The sequence below is a fragment of the Rousettus aegyptiacus genome, unplaced genomic scaffold (genome assembly GCF_014176215.1).
Source record: "Rousettus aegyptiacus isolate mRouAeg1 unplaced genomic scaffold, mRouAeg1.p scaffold_m13_p_14, whole genome shotgun sequence".
NCBI lineage: Eukaryota > Metazoa > Chordata > Mammalia > Chiroptera > Pteropodidae > Rousettus > Rousettus aegyptiacus.
The window spans coordinates 45,958,253-45,978,422 of NW_023416289.1; the positions used below are offsets into that span (position 1 = coordinate 45,958,253).

The window sequence follows — 20,170 nt, forward strand, 5'->3', positions numbered from 1 at the left end:
TCTACTGAGCGGGGAAACAGTGTTGGTGACAGGTGGAGGTGTAAGTTCCAGGGTCTGGGGACATCTGGGCTGAGGTCTGGCCCCATGTGTTGAGTAGGTGTTGGGGTTCAAAGACACCTGTCACAGGGGCTTAGGTTATGGGTGAACAGTGGTCTCCGGGTCTGGCTCCAGCTTCCCGTGTAGAACACAGAATTGGGGTTTCTGGGATGAACATGGGGGAATTAAGGGTTTTCAGACCAAAGTGTATTGGCAGTTAATTTGCAGTGGCCTTAAAATGCTCCACACTGAAGCCCTCCCAGGAGAGAGGCTCGGATGAGGTTTGTCCACACCGGCCCCACGTTGGATTCAGGGTTTGGACCCAGATGTCAACCCAATTGGAGCTTTCTGGAACTGAGAACTTGCCAGCCAGCTGCTTGGACACCATTCCACCCACCTGTCCCTTCTCCATTCTCCAACCCAAAGGGCTTTCTCAGTGTACACTGAGGGGTGGGGGTGGGGTGGGGGTGGAGTGAGGATGGGGCGGGCAGGGCTTGTAGCAGTTGCTTCGCATTTCCAGGATCCAGTACCTTCTAGAACACCACTGGCCACATGCGAATACTGAGCTCTTGAAATGTGGCTAGTGTGAGACTGAGGAACCAAACATTTGATTTTATTTGGTCACATGTAGCTTCTGGCTACCATATTGAATAGTACACTTCTAGAACGCTCTAGGAAAGAAATTTTTTTTCAGACATTAAACCTCATCCCAACAAAGGTCCACCAAGACAGAAAAGGGTGGACTCGCCCTGTTGAAGAGGTTGTGGGGGGTCCAGATGCAAGGCTCGCTTTGTTTTCTGAGGCCCCCGCATCCCGGCTAGACAGAAGGTTCCAGATCCACCAGTCCTAAGTGGGGTGAGGCTTTAGCACGTGTGCCCAGAATTCACCTACCTCCCCTAGCCATTTTCCCTTAAAAAAAAAAAAAAAAAAAAAAAAGCACTTTCTGACAGTGGCAGTGATGTTTATTTCTCTTGGGGAGGGGGTTATATACAGCAGTGACCCGGATGCCCGGGAGCCCTGTACCCCCACCGGGGGCTCGGGCAGGGAAAAGAGGCGAAGGCAGAAGGCACACGGTGGTGGTCCAGAGGAGGCCAGGTACTGTGAGAGGGCGTGTAGTGTGTCCCAGATCAGGGACTGGGCTGAGCGAGGGCAGCTGGTCCCTGGAGCTCGTGCTGGTGGTCCCTCCCATGTCCGTGCTACAGGAGGACGCAGGGGCAGCCCCCGTCCTTCTTCCTGGGGGCGTTGGGTGGGCTGGGCGGGAGCTCTTGTTCCTGGTACTTCCTGTGGGAAGAGGCTGGTGAGTCTGGGCCACAGGGGTTGGGCAAGGCCGATGCTTAGGGCAGAGGCTCGGCTTACCGGACAGCCCGCACCAGCTGCTCGAAGGCCTCGTCCACGTTGAGGCGCAGTTTGGCCGAGGCCTCGAAGTAGGCCACATGGTGGGAGGCACTGAAGGCGGAGGCTTCAGATCGGGGGACCTGGAGGTGACATAGGGAGGAGTCAGGTCCCTGCCCTCGGGGGTCCCAGCAGGGGCAGGGCAGACAGGAAGACATAATACTCTGTCCTCTTTATGAGGGTTACACACTGCAGGTGCTCAAGCGGAGAAAGTTCTGGGGAGATTGTGGAGGTGCCGAGGGGGCGCAGCGCCATCTGAGTAAGGAGTCAAGAAAGGCCGCATGGGCGTTTGCCCTCTTGGGTGTTGCGTAACTTGAGTTCATCGGGCAGACAAATCTGGGTGTTCCTGGCAGAGGCCTGAGCCAAGCTCCCGAGGTTGGAAATCCCCAAAGGCTTAATCTAAAAGATGCATTCGGTGTGTAACTCACATAGTCCGTATGTATGGGGAAGCAGTGAAGGCACAGAAAGGGAGGGATGATAACGCGGTGGGCATCAAATCAAGCACTAGGCAGAGCTAGAGGTTTCTCCCAGGGGCCCTGGGGGGCCATAGAGGGCTGAGAAAAGGGAGGGGCAGAGGCAGCGGGGACCAAGTGGGAGGTAGGCAGGGGGGCAGACATGGGAGGCTGGGGCAAGAGTCTAGGTGAGAATGAGAGGCGGGGATGGGTCAGAGTCAGAGCCACTTGACCTGGGGATGGGAAGATGCCCTTTTTTCCATCTAGCCACCTCTCCTGGGAACTCCTGTGTGCAATGTTGGGGACTCGGAAGGTCCACCTTGAGGGCAATACCTCTCAAGAGGTGTGTGACAGTGGAGAGAGCAGGACCGGACGAGCCGGAGGAGGATGCTGATGTGAAGGGAGGCAGGAGGTGTGCCAGAGGGAAAGAGCCTCGCAGGCTGACGTGGGGTCCCTGGGGATCCCAGACCTGACGCTGTGTCTCGAGGTCTGCCTTGTTCCCAACCAACACGATGGGGAAGTCATCACGGTCCTTGACTCGGAGGATCTGCGTGAACAGCTTGCCCACCTCGTTGAAACTGCAGATGAAGCCAGAGGCGTGAGATCCAGTCAGTCACTTGGCCCCAGTCCCCTCTGCTCTACCACCTCCCATCTCCGCTCACCTCTGCCGGTCATTAATGGCAAACACCAGCAGGAACCCGTGCCCGGCGCGCATGTACTGCTCTCTCATGGCCCCAAACTCCTCCTGGCCTGCAGTGTCCAGGACTGCAGAGAAGGGGACAGGGCTACCGTGGGGACGAGGCTCCCCCTGGCCATCCCCGCCATCCTCCCATCCGCTCCCCGCCGCCCTCACTGTCCAGCCGAGCGGGGACGCCATCCACCGAGCAGATCTTCGTGTAGGAGTCTTCGATGGTGGGGTCGTAGTCAGACACGAAGTAGGACTGGTAGGGTGAGGAGAGGGTACCTTTAGTGCCCCAGCAGAGATGGTGCAGCCCTGGCCCAGGGGCCTGCCTGTCTCTGTCCCCCTCTCTCTGGTCTCTGAAGGCTCTCCTGGTTTTCTCTCTCTTTCTGGTATAAAGTACATCTCTCATGTCGGGATGATGTCATGGCTGTGTGGCACTGAACAAATCACTTCCCTTCTTTGAACCTCAGTTTCCTCATTTGGAAAATGAGGGTAAAAATAGCGCTACATTAACTTAATCCAGTGTTTGTTAGATTCAGGGAAAATCCATTTACCACTTAAGCATTTAACATCCTGCCTAGACATAATATGTGCTTGTTATTGGGACCCGTTGCCCAAATATCTGCTTGTCTATATAGCTCCCTCCTCTTTTTTTGTCCTTTTTCCCCCTCCTCCTCCTCCTTCCCATGCTCCTCCTTGGGGCAGCTTTTAGTGTCTCCTCCCAAGGGAAGGTCCCAGTTCCAATCCACTTAGGAGAAACTGCCCCGCCTGCAGGCTGGGCCCCTCCCTTCCTGCCTGGGTCCCGCCCGCCTCCAGCCAGGCCTTTGGCCAGCTTTGGGTCTGCCCCTGGGGGTAAGGGCCTAGGGCCAAGGCCTTTCTCTACAGAGACGGGGGGCTCCCACGCAGGGGCTGGCTGGGGCCTCTTGATGGGTCTGGAACCCAGGGGCCTCTGCAGTAGCATCTCAGAAAGCAGACACCTTTCTAGGGTTTCTCTAGGGTGGGAGGATTTCCCTTGGAAACGGGGGTGAGGTTTCCTGGGCAGGGGTGCGTTTTCAGGAGTGAAGGGATGATCTGGCGCTGGGGGTCTGAGGGCTGCATCCGGTCTGCTGGGGTGGGGGGTTTGCTTGGTGAGGCCTTGTCCTGGAGGGAGGGTGTAGGGACCAGGCCTTGGAGGGGATTAGGATGTGTCTTCAGAGCACCTCGGGAGAAGCTCAGGGGTGAGAGCTTGGGGACAGTCACAAGGTAATTCGGATGCTTTCAAGGTTTGTCATAGAACATGGGTGCGTGTCTAGTCTTAGAGACCCTGACATGCATTTAGGGGGGAAAAGACAGTCCCCAGGAGTGGGTTTTGCTGGGGGTGTCAAGAGTCTTGGGTTTCTTCCAATGGAGACTTGGGGGTCTGGCTGGAGTTTCTGAGAGGGGCTCAGGGAGTTGGAGTGGAGTACTCCAGCAGGAGGAGCAGTTGGTTTTCCTTGCGGGAAGGCGAAGGTCTGGGTCTGGAGCCACAGAACATGGGGTCTTCAGGGCAGGATCTTTTTGAACTCTCTTGGGTCTGAGGGCCCCTCTCTCAGGACTAGGGGGTCCCAGATGGGCCTCAGGGGGCAAAGTCTGGGCATAATTTCTAGATTCTGGGCGAGGTCCCTGAAGGAGCCAAGCATTTCATATTGGGCCGATCTCAAGGGCTTTGGGCACAGGTCTCCCAGTTAGGCTCTGAGTAGCTCAGAGGGGAAGCTGGGGTCTGGGATTGGGGTGGGGGGGATGGGGCTCAGGGTGAGGGGAGGTGGCAATTAGCGGGGTGGGGACACATGAGAGTGCTTAGGATCTGAATGGGGAAATTTGTGGATTTAGGATGCTCCCAGGAGGTGCTCAGGGGCAAGCCAGCAGGGAAGAGTGGTCTTGAATCCTGGGGGAGGGACAGTGGGTCTCACGATGAGTATCAGAGGACGGTCCCTCATGTAGGGGGTGGAGGTCTTGGGGGGCTCAGGATCAGAATCTGAGGGGAACTTTTAAGATTAGAGGGCCTCACAGGAGGGTCTCAGTGATAGGTCGAGGGGAAATCAGGGTCTCATGGATCCACCCAAGGGCTACGTTCTGGGTCCCGGGGACACCCCCCGGGTGAGGGCCCACTACCTGGATGAACTGGATGGTCAGCGCACTCTTGCCCACGCCGCCGCCGCCCACGACCACCAGCTTGTGTGTCTCGCTGGGTGGGGGGTCCCCGGGTCCCGGCCCCCCGCCCCGGGGCCGCCCCCGCCCCGTCCCGGACGCCGCCCCGCTGCTCATGTCGCCACCGCCGCCGCCGCCGCCGCCGCCGCCGCCGCTACCGCCTGCGGGGGGAGCCAGGCGGGGCGTAGGGGCGGGTCACGCTAATAAGACTACTGCATAATCATGAGCTCCGGCAAGCGGGGCACAAGTCTCGGGACACTTACGGAGGAGGTGAGGCCAGGGAAAAGGAGGCGCTATGCTAATAAGGGCCGGGAACGACGTTCGCCAAGAAGGGGAATTCCGAAAGGGGCGGACATATGCTAATGAGAGAACTGCGTTCACCCAGAACGGCGCCACGCGCTCTGGGCTGGTGGGTCGTTTTGGGGCGGGGCTATGCTAAGAAGCACTCTCATTCTTTCGGCAGACAGGTCAGAAAGCTCACCAGGGGAGGGGCTATGCAAATTAGAAACTGCAAGACAGCTTCTCAGTGCACCCTCCCCGAGGCCTTGTTCTAGCAGGCGGGACTCACCGGCTCACGCGCGGCCGTATATAGGCGCGCTCCGAAGAAGGAGCAGGTCCTTAAGGGAAGCTCCACCTCCGTCCTGGGATCTTAGCCAAACTCCCGACCCGGGCGTCTGCGCTGGATGTCGGAGTCTCCGCCCGCTAAGGGACCCAGGCTTCCGGTTGCCGCTTTCCCAGCCAAGCGGAAGACAGAGTGGGAGGAGAGTTGGGGCCCTGGAGGGGTACAGCTGGGTAACGGGACAGGGAGGGGCTGTGAGATCACCGCATTCCTAATCCATGAGCCAGCTCGCCCAAACCGGGATGGCTGGGTCACGAAGGGCCTAGAGCCCGGATTTCTGGGTCTTTGAAGGAGGAGGAAGCTGAGGGCCCTAGGAGGGAAAGAGTCTGAAGGCTTGGACTTGTGTCTCGGGGAGGAGGATATCTGGGGATCCTTACTATTAGGATTACCCATGTTTCATAAGGGAAGGAGCTGGAGGCCCAGACTCTCGGATGCTAGAAACCCAGAATTCTGGATCCCGAGGGAATTGGGGTGGGGAGCCTGACCACTTACGTTCGTGTAAGGTTCGAGCTAGAGACCAGGTATGGTGTGAAGGAGGAAAGGCCTGAGCGCCTGACTTCTGGATTTAAGGAATGAGGAGGGCTCGGACTCCTGAATCCTAGGGACGAGGGAAATGGGAGTCTGGACTCCTCTGCCGAGTGAGAGGGATCAGAATTTAGACTTTTCCATCCTAAAAGAGGAGGCTGTAGGGACGGGCTTCTTGGTTCCAAATTTAGAGGGGACTAGGGAATCAGAATTCTGAAATTCCCAGAATGGGGCGGCGCAACTCCCAGGCAGTTCATCCTTTTTTCTACTGCCCACTCCGCGGAACTACAATTCCCTTGCATCTGTTGAGCTGAGTGCACTTTGCATCACTTCCTGTTCCGCAGCTATTTCCGTGCGCGCGCAGAGTATTGTGGGGCCTCATCGCGGGCTACCGCAGCCCCGCCCACTTCACCTCTCACCTCCTTGCTATCCTCGCGTGACAGAGGGGACGCGCGGACTACGCCTCCCGGCCTGCGTCGCGCGCATCCCTGCCCATGTGCCCCGTTGACTGCTGGGAAACTGAGTCCGGAGCTTTCCCACCAGCCTTCACGGCACCATGCTCGATACTTAAAGTCCCGGCAAGCTCGGCGGCGTTTTAGCTCCGCCCCTCTCCTCCCTCTGCTCGCAACACCCCCCCTCCAGCCCGCCCCGCCCCGCGCCGGGTCCGGAGCCGCAGCCCGAGCGGCGGGGTAAGATGGCGGCGGTGGTCCGGACCGCGGGGCTCGGGCCTATCGGGGTGGGCGGGGCGGAGTCGGGTCGCTAGTTGTTCTGGGGTCCTCCCCATACGCCGCGGGGCCTGGAGGACTTAGCGAGGCGGTCTCCCGCCCGGCAGCAGCGGTGGATCCTGGCGCCGAACGGGGCCCTTCTCAAGGCCCTGGGATGCGTCTGTGGGTGTCAGGGGGCATCCACGGGGCGTCCCCGTGAGAACCGGGGACAGCCACAGGGCCAGGACCGGGACTGGCGCCTGCACTCTGTCATATAGCCGCTTGGGTCATTTCTGTAGGCACTGTTGATCGTCCGTGGGCTGACCGGAGGGCTAGGGTCTGTTCAGAGGGTTCTGGGGCCATCTTGAGATCTTGAGATATGTCCCAGGGGTGAAGGAGGTCTGCAAGAGCTGAGGAGTATCTGCAGGGCCATCTCTAGAGCCTGGGGTATGTCTGTTGAGGCTGGGAAGTGTCTACATGGGCTGACCTGAGGATGCCACTCACCTACGAGGATCTGGAGCCATTTAGCGGGCCCGAAAGAACTTCCTGAGTTAGAAAGTCTTTTAGGAGTGGGATGCGCCCACCAAAGTAAGGAGGCAAATTCTGAGATGTGCTGAGAGGTCTGGATGGTTCTTCAATGTCTAGGGAGTGTCTGATCTGGGTGACAGCAGGCTGGGGCAGTTAGAAGGACCTGGAACCATCTAGGTGGCTTTAAGTGTACCTGCTAGAGTGCAGTTTCTGTGCCTGGAGCAAATTCGAATGCCTTTGGGGCCAGATATTCAGATGGAGATTAAGACAAAGGAGAGTATTGGAAAATTTCCGAGCTCAGATGTACTTGCACTTTAGAAGGTAATTCAAATGAAAAATACTGTAAAATTCCCCATTGCCCTGGAGCTATAGAGAGAGTTAGAATTCAGTCCACAGTAGTCTGGGAAAGTTTATAGATCATTTAAAATTGGCTAGTGCTGTGCTTTTCAAATTCTTTTGACCCTGATCTCAGTAAAAAATACATTTTTAATTGAGACCCGGTGCCTACTGATGTAGATATTTAATACCCATGTCTGGTTATTTAATATTCCCACTCACCACTTGTGATGTACTGTGAAGAATTGCTACGTGTCTGCTTTACTTTTTATAACAAGCTATTTGTGAAGCACTGTATTGTTGTCAGAACCCGTAGTTTGGGAATCACTGGTCTAGAGGGAAACAGTAATGTCTGCAGAACCTTCTCTGTCAAAAAGATGTGAGGAGCCGCGGGGTGTTTCTGCAGAGCCTGGGGCATGTATAAATGGGCAAGGGAGCATCTTCCTAAGGCAGAGGGTTTGGGATCTGTGTGTCTAGTCAGCAGACCTTGAATAAACATGTTATATGACAGTCACCATAGCTTGTGCTTCCCCCAGGAGTGCGGAAGAGCAGCTCCAGGGCTTGAACTGTCTGTCCCTCATCAGGATGAGTGTCATGGAAGTTAGGGAGGGAGCCTCAGGGTTTTAGAGACCTGCAGGGCTGCATGGGGGAGCTTTGGTTTGGCAAAGCTTGAAAATCTGGTAGGAGGGAGACCAGGACCGAGTTGTTTCATTTGCAAGTATGCAGCTGGGAGGGGTGGGGGAGACATGTCTGGGAGACCTGGGCCCTAGAGGCTAATAACGATCGTTGTTTTTACTGTGGGTTGAGCACTAGGTTGTGCTAACTGTGTGGCAGGAGTGTCTCCTTTTCAGTTCGCACAGTCTTTCTTTGAGGTAGATACAGGTAAGCACACTGACTTGGGGGTTAGGGGGTTGACACTTTCTAGGAACTTGAGACCAGAAGTTGTTTCAGAGTTGCACATTCGATGGTCGTGGGGACCTGCAGCTGAAACATTCCTGGTTTTTGAGGCCTTAATTAAGATAACCGCCTGTCTGAAGGATGACCTTTCAGCCATGCTTTCATACAATAGGCAGATGGGCCATGGGCCGATGTCCCCTTGGGTCTGGTGGACAGCATGCCTTTCTGAAATCAGTGATTTCATTTTAAAAGTGGCAGGCTGGTTTTGTAGATCACGCTATCATAGCTTCATCTTATACTGTGTGTATAAATAAATTGTTTTTGGTCCCTCACCATCGAGGAAGATTGATGCTTTAGGAAGTTGCGTCGTGTTTGAGATGCAGCCAGCACACTGCCACATAACATTTGAAATGTGGCACATATTATTTGAAATCACAACTCAACAGAAAAAAATCTTGGTGTCGGGTTAGCTCCCGTGAGGGTGGCCCATAAGATCTTAAGTTTGGTTATGGGGAAAGCTGTGGGAACTGGGGAGCAGGGTGTCAAAATGGAAGGCTGGAAAGATCTCTCTGATAGAAGAGGCAGCTGAAATCCAGACAAGGGAAGAGAATCGCTCTTGTCATGCCAGTGTCTGCACTGGACCTGGGGCGCTCCCAAGGCCTGGGATGCGGTGGGGGAGAGGAGGGATGCTGACGAGGATGCTGCTGGAGGCAGCGCTGGAGGCCTTTGAGGTCTTCATGTCCATCCTTTGCTTCCATCCCCTTTCACACACACCCCGCCATCATCCTGGCCCTGCCGGCCTGCACTCTAGACTCTCACCCCTCAACCTCTAGGTGACCATGGAGGAAGAAGATGAGTCTCGAGGGAAGACAGAGGAGTCGGGCGAGGATCGGGGTGATGGCCCACCAGACAGAGACCCCACACTTTCTCCTACTGCCTTCATCCTGGTGAGGCTGCTGGACATCTTTGGCCAAGGGAGGGAGGGGCTGGGAGTCTGGATTCCAGGGCCCACCTCTTGGGCCCCAGGGGGAGGAGGGGCAGGGGGCCTGCACTCCTGGCTCCTCTGAAGGGTTCAGGTCTGGTCATAGAGTGTCTAGAATGCCTATCTCCCAGGAGTAGAGCTTGTAACCATTTGCACGAGTCCCCTGACTGCCACCGTTTCTTTCCACCCCCTTCACACCCCATCTTTTCTCTAGCGGGCCATTCAGCAGGCTGTGGGAAGCTCCCTGCAGGGGCATCTGCCGAATGAGAAAGGTACGCCGGCTTCCGGTTCCTCTCAGCTCCCCGCCCCATCTCTGCATTCTTTATCCCGATTTCATTCATACACACTTTTCTGAGGCCTCCTGGGTACCATCCTTGTGCTGGCATGAGAGCCAAAGACGAATCGAAAGCCCTGCACCTGCCTCGGAGGGGCTCACAGTCTGGTGGAGGAGGGCAGGAGGCCCAGCTAAGCTGGTGTGGAGGGGACAGGGTCCAGGAAGGCTTCCTAGAATGGGTGACAGGTCAGAATTGTGTGGTAAAATAGGAAAGCCTGAGAGGCAGAGGTGACCGCAGGAGCACTGCACGGTGACACGTCACAGGACTGAGCTGCGGCATTTGGGGGCCAGTGGGCAGTGGGGCGGGAGGGGAGGCAGGAGCGGTTCATGGGGACCAAGTCACAACCTGGGTTGAATGTAGAGGTGACTTGTCCTGCGTGCAGCTAGGAGGACAAAGGGGTGAGAGAGTCGGAGCCCCAGAAGGACACCAGGGGAGTCCTGCTGGGACCCAGGTTAGGCGGCGGTGGATGGAGGCAGGGAGCTGGCAGGAGCGCGCCTTCCCCTGTCCAGAGCTGGGGTGGGCTCCTCTCCCTGCCTCACAAGGTCCTCGCGTCTAGTCCCCCCTCCAATTCCCCGCGCATATCTCTCTCCAGATGGCTCTCAGTGTCATGGCCTTCGGTGGAGGCGCTGCCGGAGCCCACGCTCAGACTCCCGTTCCCAGGAGTCGGGGGGAGCTGACACGGCTACTGTGAGTGAGGGGACGGTGGAGGAAGGGCGCTGGGGCTTGGGTCCCAGAGGTGGGGAGGTGGGCTTGGGGACCCAGACTCCTGGGTCTGGGCTGCTGATCAGGGCCAGTGGGGAGGCTGGGGCTGGCCTCAGGTCTCAGAGGCAGTCAAGGCGAGCGACTTGGTTGCATCCCCGCGTGTTCTTGGGGGCTCAGATGTCTGTGCTTGGGAGGTCAGGGGCTGGGGAAACGAGATTCGTGGGTCCTCATGTGATCAGGGACAGGGTGGAGCTGCTCCCTGTTCCAGGTGCTGGACATGGCTGCAGACAGCTTCCTGGCCGGGGTGGTGAGCGTCCTCGACCCTCCAGACACCTGGGTTCCCAGCCACCTGGACCTGCGGCCTGGCGAGTGAGTAACTGGGTGGCTGGAGTGGGAGAACCCTGGGGCAGGAGCCAGGAGCACCCTGGGGTTCACTCACCCCTCTGTCTTGCAGAAGCGAGGACATGCTGGAGCTGGTGGCCGAGGTTCGAATTGGGGACAGGGATCCGATCCCTCTGCCGGTGCCCAGCCTGCTGCCCCGGCTCAGGGCCTGGAGGATGGGCAAAACGGGTATGTGTGGCCAGGACAGAGCTGGGCGAGCGGCCGGCCTTGGCTTTGTGGGGGAGGCAGCTGTCATTAGAGATGACAGTAGCGACGATCACGTCATTTAGACGGAACCTTTATATTAATGTTATTTTCCTATTGCACTGCAGTAAAGGCCACATGTACGTACAGATGTACACAAAGTCAAAACTGACGTGATGGCCACCATGCGGGAGTAGCCGGCACGCACGAGACGCTCGGTGCCCAGGGTCCTACCTGCCAGGGTAGCCGCGTAGGGACTTGTCTCCCCAGGAGGGAGCCCTCGGCATCTCCATCTGCCAGAGAAGAAAAGTTAGGGAGAGTGTTTGAGGTGGCACAGCCATCTGCTTAGTCAGGGCGCTCGGCCCTGAGTCCAAGTCCATCTGAGCATAAAGCCTAAGTTGTTGACTTCTGTGCTGTGTGCCTGCCCGGGTGACAGTCCACCCTCGCAACCCTACCACAGTTGTGAGCCCAGGAGCAGTGTAGACCAGGGCTTCTCAGACTCCAGCAGGCAGGAGAATCACCAGTGACACAGGTTACTGGGCCCGCCCTCGGGGTCTATGATTCAGCAGGTCTCGAGCGGGGCCCAGGAACTTATATTTCTAATCAGCTCTCCTGGGATGCTGCTGCTGCTGATCCCAATGAGACCCGTGGGCTCAGACTTCCCTTTTGCAGACTTAGTGTTGAGGGTGGCGCGGAGCGGAAAGCGCATTGCTGGCGGGGGGGCCGGGATCACGGCACACACCCGTCTGGGCCAGTTCTGTGCTTTTCCTTTGGAGTGGCAGGTGGGCGCATCCATCAGTCTCGGGGGACATGGTGGCAAGGACCCACCTCACTCTCGGGGGTCCACAAAAGTATTTTTCCTTCAAAATCAGAAGCAATAGAGGATAACAAATGGGAGGGACAGTGTCCCAATAAAACTTTATTTAGAAAAACAGATGGTAAGTCAGACGTGGATCCTGGGCCTTAAGTGGTACAGGTGTATCTAGAATCTGGTAGTTGTTTTTAGGGTTTGTGTTTTATTTCCTTATTCCAAGGGGGTTTTTGGTCTTTATTTGGAAAATGTTAAGATTAGGAAAAAGAATTTGCCCATAATCTCATCCCATGTGAAGATTATATAAAGAAGTGGATGACTGGCATTTCCAGACCACTCCAGTCGGTGGACTGTCTTATACTTAAGGCAGCAGTGATAGTGAGCAGGTCGTAGGAGCTTACACTCACGGAGTCCTCGCGTGCCAGGTGCAGTCTGGCCCTCTTATCCTTGTGTGGTCTGAATGCCCCCATCGTCATCATCCCTTGCTTTATTTTCCTCCAGAGCCCTCAGCAGCCGACAGATGCTACGCTTGGCACGTTGATATTTCTCTCCCCACTCAAATGTGAGCTCCTTGGAGGCAGGGATTTTGTTTCTTTTGTTCACCCTTCTATCCCCAGTACCCCAAGCAACACCTGGCACAGATAGGTGATTGGTAAAAATGTCGAATGAATACACAAACCCTGTTGTATAAGGTGAGGAAACTGAGGCAGAGGTTGAATGACTTACCCACAGTCAGGTCACGAGAGAGAGCTAGAGCCTGGGAGCCAGACTGGGATGTGGCGCTGTAGCTGTCCTTTCTACCCCGTGCTTCCCAGCCCCTGTCCACAGCCGTGGCAGGTCCTTGCAGCTATGTGTGGTTGACAGGGGGCTCTGGACACCGACGTGTGTGTCCTAGTTGCTGGCTTCCCGCTTTCTGTGGGACTTGCGACACTGAGACTAGTGCTTAGAAAGCAGGGTCTCGAGTGCAGACGAGGTGACGTGGGAACGCCTGTCAGCTGGCCCATAGGAAGGAGCAAACACACACTGGTCACCATTTGGTGGTGTCTCTGAGTCCTGAGTAGATGTAGCCTATTGGGCGGGGCTTGGTGCATAAGCGAAGCGTGCGGGGTGGGGACTCAGGCTGTCAAGGCTGCCCTGCTCTGCCCCTTCCAGGCTCTGGAGAGGAAATTTGCCTTTTCAGTTTCCCATGAGTTTATAAAATGGGCTACATTCCTGCAGGAGGCAGCAGGTGCAGCAGGCCCGCACGAGGCCATGCAGGCAGCCTGAGGCTTGGCCCGAGCCCTTGCGGTGGCGTTGCCACCATCAGCGGTCAGGGCTGCCTGGGGCCGTGGGTCCCTGTGTGTCTGCAGTCTACCCAGTGTGCACCTTGGCTCCTCCCTGCTTTCTGTGTGCCCTTGGGGAAGGTACCTCAGCTCTCTGTGCCTCAGTTTCCTCCAGGGACCCTCGGGTCACAGTACGTGTGGTGTGAGGTTGTTGGGAACATCCTAGGCGGTGACACACGTAAAGCATCGGGAGCAGTGCCTGCCGGTGCAGCGAGCGTTGAGTGGGTGCCGGGAGCGTGGGTGGGTGCTGGTCTGTCTGGGGCCTGGGGGAAGGACATGTGGCTGACCGTGCCTCTCTGTCTCCCGCTCTTTTGCAGTTTCTCCCCAGTCTCTCTCTTCTCGACCCACCTGTGCCCGCCACTTCCTCACCTTGGGCACTGGGGATGGGGGCCCCGCCCCACCCCCAGCCCCCTCCTCGGCATCGTCTTCACCTTCCCCTTCCCCCTCCTCATCCTCCCCTTCCCCTCCTCCCCCGCCACCACCCCCAGCCCCCCCAGCCCCTCCTGCCCCCCGATTCGACATCTATGACCCCTTCCACCCCACCGATGAGGCCTATTCGCCGCCACCCGCTCCGGAGCAGAAGTACGACCCCTTCGAGCCCACTGGCTCCAACCCCAGCTCGTCGGCGGGGACCCCCTCCCCTGAGGAGGAAGAGGAGGAGGAGGAGGAAGAGGAGGAGGAGGAAGAGGAGGAGGAGGAGGAGGGCCTGTCCCAGAGCATCAGCCGCATCTCTGAGACCCTGGCGGGCATCTACGACGACAACAGCCTGAGCCAGGACTTCCCGGGTGACGAGAGCCCCCGCCTGGAGCCCCAGCCCCCTCAGTCTACTGCTGCCTCCGGAACACCGCCACAGGCGGACTCGACGCGGGCCGACGGAGCTATCCGCCGGCGCGTCTTCGTGGTGGGGACCGAGGCGGAAGCGCGTCGGGAAGGCACGGTGTCCGTGGAGGTGGTGACAGCAGGTGGCGCTGCCCTCCCGCCCCCGCTGCTGCCTCCTGGCGACTCGGAGATCGAGGAGGGTGAGATCGTCCAGCCGGAGGAGGAGCCCAGGATGGCGCTGTCCCTCTTCCGTGCCAGCGGCCGGGCCACACGCGCCACTCCCGGGGCGCAGGCGCCCACGGCCCAGCCCCCGCCCCCGCCCCCTGCGCCACGGGCCCCGGAGGGGGACGACTTCTTGTCCCTGCACGCCGAATCGGATGGGGAGGGCGCACTGCAGGTGGATCTCGGGGAGCCGGCGCCTGCGCCACCTGCCGCCGCCGACGCGCGCTGGGGCGGCCTGGACCTGCGCCGCAAAATCCTGACTCAGCGGCGAGAGCGCTACCGCCAGCGCTCGGCCTCGCCCGCCGCCGCGGCCCCCGCCGGCCCGCCCGCGCGCAAGAAGTCGCGGCGGGAGCGCAAGCGCAGCGGCGGTGGCGAGGCCAAGGAGGCTGCTTCATCTTCGTCCGGTGTCGCGCCCGCCCCGCCGGCCCCGGCCTCCCCCTGGGACTCCAAGAAGCACCGCTCCCGGGACCGCAAGCCAGGCTCGCACGCCTCGTCCTCGGCCCGCCGCCGCTCCAGGTCCCGCTCCGCCCGGCGCCGTTCCCGCAGCCCCGACCGCCGCCGCGGCGGTAGCCGCAGGTCTCGCTCCCGGGAGAAGCGGCGGCGGCGGCGGCGCTCGACCTCCCCACCCCCAGCGACGTCTTCGTCGTCGTCCTCGAGGCGCGAGCGGCACCGCGGCAAGCACCGGGACGGCGGTGGCAGCAAAAAGAAGAAGAAGCGGTCGCGGTCCAGGGGTGAGAAGCGGTCCGGGGACAGTGATAAGGCCCCGGCTCCGGCCCAGGCGCCCTCGGGCTCAGCTTCCCTGGGCGGAGAGCGGGACAGCCGCCGCCGGGGGGCCGTGCCCCCCTCCATCCAGGACCTCACAGACCACGATCTCTTCGCCATCAAGCGGACCATCACCGTGGGCCGGCTGGACAAGTCTGAGCCCCGAGGCCCCTCGCCAGCCCCGGCCTCGTCGCCCAAACGTGAGGTCCTATATGACTCCGAGGGACTGAGCACCGAGGAGCGGGGTGGCAAGAGCAGTGAGAAGGACCGCCGCCGCTCTGGGGCCGCCTCCTCATCCTCCTCGTCCCGGGAGAAGGGGTCCCGGCGGAAGGCGCTGGATGGTGGGGATCGGGACCGGGACAGGGACAGAGACAGGGACAGGGACAGGTCATCCAAGAAGGCCCGGCCCCCCAAGGAGTCAGCACCCTCCTCAGGGCCCCCGCCCAAGCCCCCGGTCAGCAGCGGCTCGGGCTCCTCGTCCTCATCCTCGTCCTCGTCCTCCCGGAAGGTGAAGCTGCAGTCCAAGGTGGCGGTGCTGATCCGAGAGGGCGTGAGCAGCACCACACCGGCCAAGGAGGCCGCGTCGGCCGGCCTGGGCTCCATCGGAGTCAAGTTCAGCCGCGACCGTGAGAGCCGCTCTCCCTTCCTCAAGCCTGACGAGCGGGCCCCTGCTGAGGTGGCCAAAGCAGCTCCGGGCAGCACCAAGCCCAAAAAGACCAAGGTCAAGGCCAAGGCTGGGGCCAAGAAAGCCAAGGGGACCAAGGGAAAGACCAAGCCATCCAAGACCAGGAAAAAGATTCGCAGTGGAGCCAGCAGCGGGGGCACTGGTGGCTCTGTAACACTGAAGAAGTCCAAGGCGGACAGCTGCAGCCAGCCGGCGGGAGCCAAGGGGGCCGAGGAGACCTCCTGGTCTGGGGAGGAGCGGGCTGCCAAGGCCCCCAGCACCCCACCCCCCAAGGCAGCCCCTCCACCCCCTGCGCTCACGCCAGACTCACAGACCGTGGATAGCAGTTGTAAGACACCCGAGGTCTCCTTCCTGCCTGAGGAGGCCGCTGAGGAGTCAGGGGTCCGAGGTGGGGCGGAGGAGGAAGAGGAGGAAGAAGAGGAGGAGGAGGAGGAGGAGGAAGAGGAGGAGCAGCAGCCCGCCACCACCACGGCCACCAGCACGGCCGCAGCCGCCCCAAGCACCGCCCCTAGCGCAGGGTCCACAGCCGGTGACTCAGGGACAGAGGATGGGCCAGCCACCCGTGTTTCCCAGCTGCCCACGCTGCCCCCACCCCTGCCCTGGAACCTGCCTGCTGGTGTGGACTGCACCACCAGTGGTGTCCTGGCCTGTGAGTGTCCCATGGGGGTGCTGGACAGAAAGGATCAGTGAGGATGAGATCATACGGGGGCAGACTTGGTGGCAATGGAGATGCCTTGGAAAGGGTGGGTGTATAGTGACCTGGACTAGGAGAGCCACGGTGGGCGAGGGCTGATGAGTCTGCCCAGGAGGCTCCTAGCTCTTTGGGTTTGATGGAAGAGGTGGGCTGACAGGAGCAGGGGACAGCCAGCTCAGCCCGGGCTGGAGGACTTGAACGTGTCCTGGGGGTCCTCCTGGAGGTGGCCTGGAAGAGGCTTGGTGGAGGGACCAGAAGGAATGGGGTGATGGTAGCGTCCCTTAGGGGATAGCAGTAGCCTCTGCCAGACCACAGAGATGGAGGGAGGGGCTGGACTGGCCACGGGTCTCAAGAGACAGAACCTCACCTCTGCTGTACGTTGTCGCCGGGTGACCCCGGCCACATCCACTCACATACACTTGACTCCCAAGCACATCGGAGGTGTGGGCTGGCTCTTTCAGTGTCCAAGGCCCCCCCTTAGTTAGCCTGAGGCCTCAAGGCCTCTCCAGGGGCCCAGGGTGGGAGATGGCAGCAGATGGCAAGGTGAGATTCACCATCTCTTCCCATGTCAACCCCAATCTCCCTGTCAACTCTCCACCTCCTGTAGTGACTGCACTTCTCTTCAAAATGGAAGAAGCCAATCTGGCAAGCCGAGCAAAAGCCCAGGAGCTGATCCAGGCCACCAACCAGGTGGGCTCCCCTGGGGAAGAGTCCCCGCAGCCCCTTCTCTTGTCCCCTGCCTTGGGTTAGGAGAGGAACTACAACTCCCAGCAGGCCTTGGGGCAAGGTATTGGCCAGAAGAGGAGCTTGTCCTGGGACTGTTTGGAAATCAGGGTGGGAATAATAGGGGTACATGTTTCCTCTTCTCCATCTCTGTTCATCCTCCAACCTCTTCCACAGATCCTCAGCCACAGAAAGCCACCCTCCAGTCTCGGGGTGACACCGGCTCCTGTGCCCACCTCTCTGGGTCTGCCCCCGGGCCCCTCCAGCTACCTGCTCCCGGGCAGCCTCCCCCTGGGGGGCTGCGGTTCTACCCCTCCCACCCCTACTGGGCTGGCTGCAGCATCTGAGAAGAGAGAGGGCAGCAGCAGCTCTGAGGGACGTGGGGACACAGACAAGGTGAGCTGGGCTGGGGAGAGGTGGGTCGATGGTAACAGTTTTGCAGAAAACAGCAGCAGATACTGAGGTGCAGGGGCCCAAGGAGAATGGCAGACTCATACCAACAGCTGGGCCTTACATTAAATTGCAAGAAACTAAACTTTCACTTGAATAGATGAACAAGAAACAGGCGCTGGGCAGAATTACTAGAAATTATGTGCATTTGTCCATAAATACAGGGAGATACAGATAAAATATGAACACACACATACACTGCAGTATACCCCTTGCTTGCTCACATCTCTGTCTCCCTTCTTTGCTCCCTTCTTGTGTCGGAGAGAGCTGTTTACAGACACAAATCAAGCATTTCCGTGATGGAGAGGTGAGGAATGGGTGCAGGGCAAACACAAACAGGTTCTTCTTCCATTACATCTGGTTCCTCCTCCCGGGCCTCAGGCCTATTTCCTTTTGTTTCGGTCTGGAGGCTTTTCAGTCTAGCAGCTGCTTGTTGATGGCGCTGCCCACCCTTGCACAGGGCGTGCCTGGTGCCAGAGGGAAAGTGGGATAAACCCCACACGAAGCCCCTTGTGAGAAATGGTGGTAGGGGCACAGCTGTGATGGTCGCTGGCTCATGACACATGCCATGGGCTGCAGGACAAGGACAGGATGGACCCCATGGCCAGAAAGAAGCAGGTTCCGTGCTCAGCCAGCGAGGCTGCCCTGGACTGCCCTCTCTGCCTGTTGTCCTCCCTCGCCACGTGTGAGTTGGCTGCGGGTGGCAACCCCTGTCCCTTTAGAAATCCACTTCCTGTTGCGGAAGGAGGCCTGAGGACGCCCCCAGGGTAGCCGGTGGCTCTCCTGGCAGTGGCACTGCCCACACAGCCTAGGAGCTCAGCCCACAGTTTGCACTCACTGTCATCTTGTCGGGGATGGCCCTGACGTGTAGAGTGTCCTGCCCTTGCCAGGCCTCAGGTTACTCTTCCCTCAGCCCTGGCTCGGGAGGGCGACCTCCCAGGGTTGGTTCTCAGTGACTTTTCCCCGTGTCTAGCTGTGGTCTGAATGCGCGGCCCTGTCAGAGGTATCCTGGCCAGTGGCTTCTGCAGAGATTTCACTTGAGGCCGAGCCAGGGGCACAGCTCTTCTGTCCCTGCGGGCTTGGGGCTCCCTCAGCCATCGTCTCAGAACAGCCATAAGCCCTTTGATTGGCTCCTTCTGTGGCTTCCACGTGTGTCACCTCAGTCCCCCGAGTGCTGTCCCACAAGGGGCTCACTCAGTCCCTTGTCCAGCCAGGATTCCAGCACAAATGAGCCACCTGCACGCCCTGAACTCCGAAATGCCGGCCGCCTGGGGGTCACCTCCCACCCCTCCCCTGTGCTCTTGGCCAGTCCACCCCCAGCCACCCCCCTGCCCCCGCAGTGCCTCTCAGCCCCGCTGGCCACTGAGGAGCCAGTCCAAAGTTGAGTCTTCTCACTTGCCCATTGAAAAGCCTTGCCACACGTTCCTGCTGCAGTTAGTATAAACCTTGTAGCATCTTATTAAAACAATTGTAACTGCTTGGATCAAGTCTTTTTCCTCACCAGACTGAACTTTTAAAGGCAGGGGACACGTGTCCTGGTCATGGCCCCTTGGGACAGCCAGAATCCAGCTTACGAGGACATGCTCAGTGACACTTAGAGGCCCAGAGCTAGCCAGGGGAGCATAGGGCAGACCCTGAACAGGGTTTCCACTTGCACGAAGAGGGGGGTTGGTCAGGGAGACAGAGCTGGCAGGTAGCGAGGGGAGGCAGGGGTTCCACAGGAACTGATCTGCCCCTCCTTCCCACCCTGTCGCCACCCCCGCCAGTATCTGAAGAAGCTGCACACTCAGGAGCGGGCGGTGGAGGAGGTGAAGCTGGCCATCAAGCCGTACTACCAGAAGAAGGACATCACCAAGGAGGAGTACAAGGACATCCTGAGGAAGGCCGTCCACAAGGTGGGCCAGAGGGGGCCACACACCGAAGTGGGAGGGACGAAGCGAGAGGGACGTGTGCAGGCAGATGTACGAGGGATGGTGGCTCGGTCTGGAAAGTGTGGCGGGTGATGAGACTTCCCTGAGCCTGCCTGGCCTCTTCCGGCACCGGGGGAGCAGCTCCTATCCACGTCCCAAGCTGCGCTCAGCAGTCTAGGTGGACAGATCCTGGGGGACTGGCGGTGACAGCTGCCCCTCGCTCTCCAGATCTGCCACAGCAAAAGTGGGGAGATCAATCCAGTGAAGGTGAGCAACCTGGTGCGGGCCTACGTCCAACGCTACCGCTACTTCCGCAAGCACGGCCGCAAGCCAGGGGACCCCCCAGGGCCCCCACGGCCGCCGAAGGAGCCAGGGCCCCCTGACAAGGGTGGCCCGGGCCTTCCCCTGCCCCCTCTCTGAGACCCAGCCCCACTTCCTTCCCCTCGGAATTCTGGACGTATTTATGGCTCCGCCTCCTCGCTTCCCTCCCTGAGTCAGTGGGATGATTGGGGGAGGGTCGCTGCGGGGAAGAGGAGAGCCCTCTGCCCAGTCCCGTGCCCATTTCCCTTGTCCCCGAGCCTGCCCCCATCATCCCTCTCCTCTGTTCGTGCCTCTCCCGTTTCATTAAAGATTTCATGAAATGTTACCCCCGAGCCCCAGGATTTTAGGTCTTTTCTTTTGAGAGACCCGTTTGGGAAAGGGGCCGGGAGGGACATGCTGGGGGGTTAGCCCAAATCTGAGGCTGGTTCTCAGGAGACTGGGCTGTGTGGCTTGGGGCCAGGGCGTTCCCCTCCCTGGGCCTCAGTCTCCTTGTCTATAAAGCAGGTGTTG

The 20,170-nt window shown here is 59.2% G+C and overlaps 2 protein-coding genes across 10 annotated transcripts; one reads left to right on the forward strand and one right to left on the reverse strand.

Moving 5' to 3' along the window:
* Positions 1–980: 980 nt before the first annotated feature.
* RRAS (RAS related) lies at positions 981–5,407 on the reverse strand. 2 transcript variants are annotated; one of them, XM_036231822.1, is made up of 6 exons: positions 5,297–5,407; positions 2,734–2,821; positions 2,543–2,645; positions 2,350–2,458; positions 1,393–1,511; positions 981–1,317 (listed from the first exon to the last, which is right to left on the reverse strand). In XM_036231822.1, the coding sequence occupies exons 3-6, from the start codon at positions 2,608–2,610 to the stop codon at positions 1,233–1,235; spliced, it is 381 nt and encodes a 126-aa protein (XP_036087715.1). In that variant the 5' UTR covers positions 2,611–2,645; positions 2,734–2,821; positions 5,297–5,407; the 3' UTR covers positions 981–1,232. The 2 variants fall into 2 exon arrangements, with proteins under 2 accessions (XP_036087715.1, XP_015977871.1); XM_016122385.2 differs by lacking the exon at positions 5,297–5,407 and adding an exon at positions 4,693–4,898.
* Positions 5,382–19,992, forward strand: SCAF1 (SR-related CTD associated factor 1). Of its 8 annotated transcripts, none has more exons than XM_016122377.2 (11): positions 5,382–5,510; positions 9,171–9,284; positions 9,534–9,591; positions 10,247–10,341; positions 10,625–10,725; positions 10,811–10,926; positions 13,392–16,211; positions 16,864–16,946; positions 17,157–17,375; positions 19,196–19,324; positions 19,568–19,992. In XM_016122377.2, the coding sequence occupies exons 1-11, from the start codon at positions 5,412–5,414 to the stop codon at positions 19,757–19,759; spliced, it is 4,026 nt and encodes a 1,341-aa protein (XP_015977863.2). In that variant the 5' UTR covers positions 5,382–5,411; the 3' UTR covers positions 19,760–19,992. The 8 variants fall into 8 exon arrangements, with proteins under 8 accessions (XP_015977863.2, XP_036087706.1, XP_036087708.1 ...); XM_036231813.1 differs by having other exon boundaries at positions 10,814–10,926; XM_036231815.1 differs by lacking the exon at positions 5,382–5,510 and adding an exon at positions 5,521–6,561.
* Positions 19,993–20,170: the final 178 nt, after the last annotated feature.

What these genes read in the sequence shown, in the direction of transcription:
- RRAS (XM_016122385.2), bottom strand. Translation starts at nt 4,845, where the DNA reads ATGAGCAGCGGGGCGGCGTCCGGGACGGGGCGGGGGCGGCCCCGGGGC. An exon ending in CGTCCCCGCTCGGCTGGACA is followed by an intron (nt 2,646 to 2,733) that starts GTGAGGGCGGCG and finishes CCTTCTCTGCAG; the next exon opens with TCCTGGACACTGCAGGCCAG. An exon ending in ACCTCGAGACACAGCGTCAG is followed by an intron (nt 1,512 to 2,349) that starts GTCTGGGATCCC and finishes TGTCACCTCCAG; the next exon opens with GTCCCCCGATCTGAAGCCTC.
- SCAF1 (XM_016122377.2), top strand. Translation starts at nt 5,412, where the DNA reads ATGTCGGAGTCTCCGCCCGCTAAGGGACCCAGGCTTCCGGTTGCCGCT. An exon ending in GCATCTGCCGAATGAGAAAG is followed by an intron (nt 9,592 to 10,246) that starts GTACGCCGGCTT and finishes ATCTCTCTCCAG; the next exon opens with ATGGCTCTCAGTGTCATGGC. An exon ending in CACCAGTGGTGTCCTGGCCT is followed by an intron (nt 16,212 to 16,863) that starts GTGAGTGTCCCA and finishes CACCTCCTGTAG; the next exon opens with TGACTGCACTTCTCTTCAAA.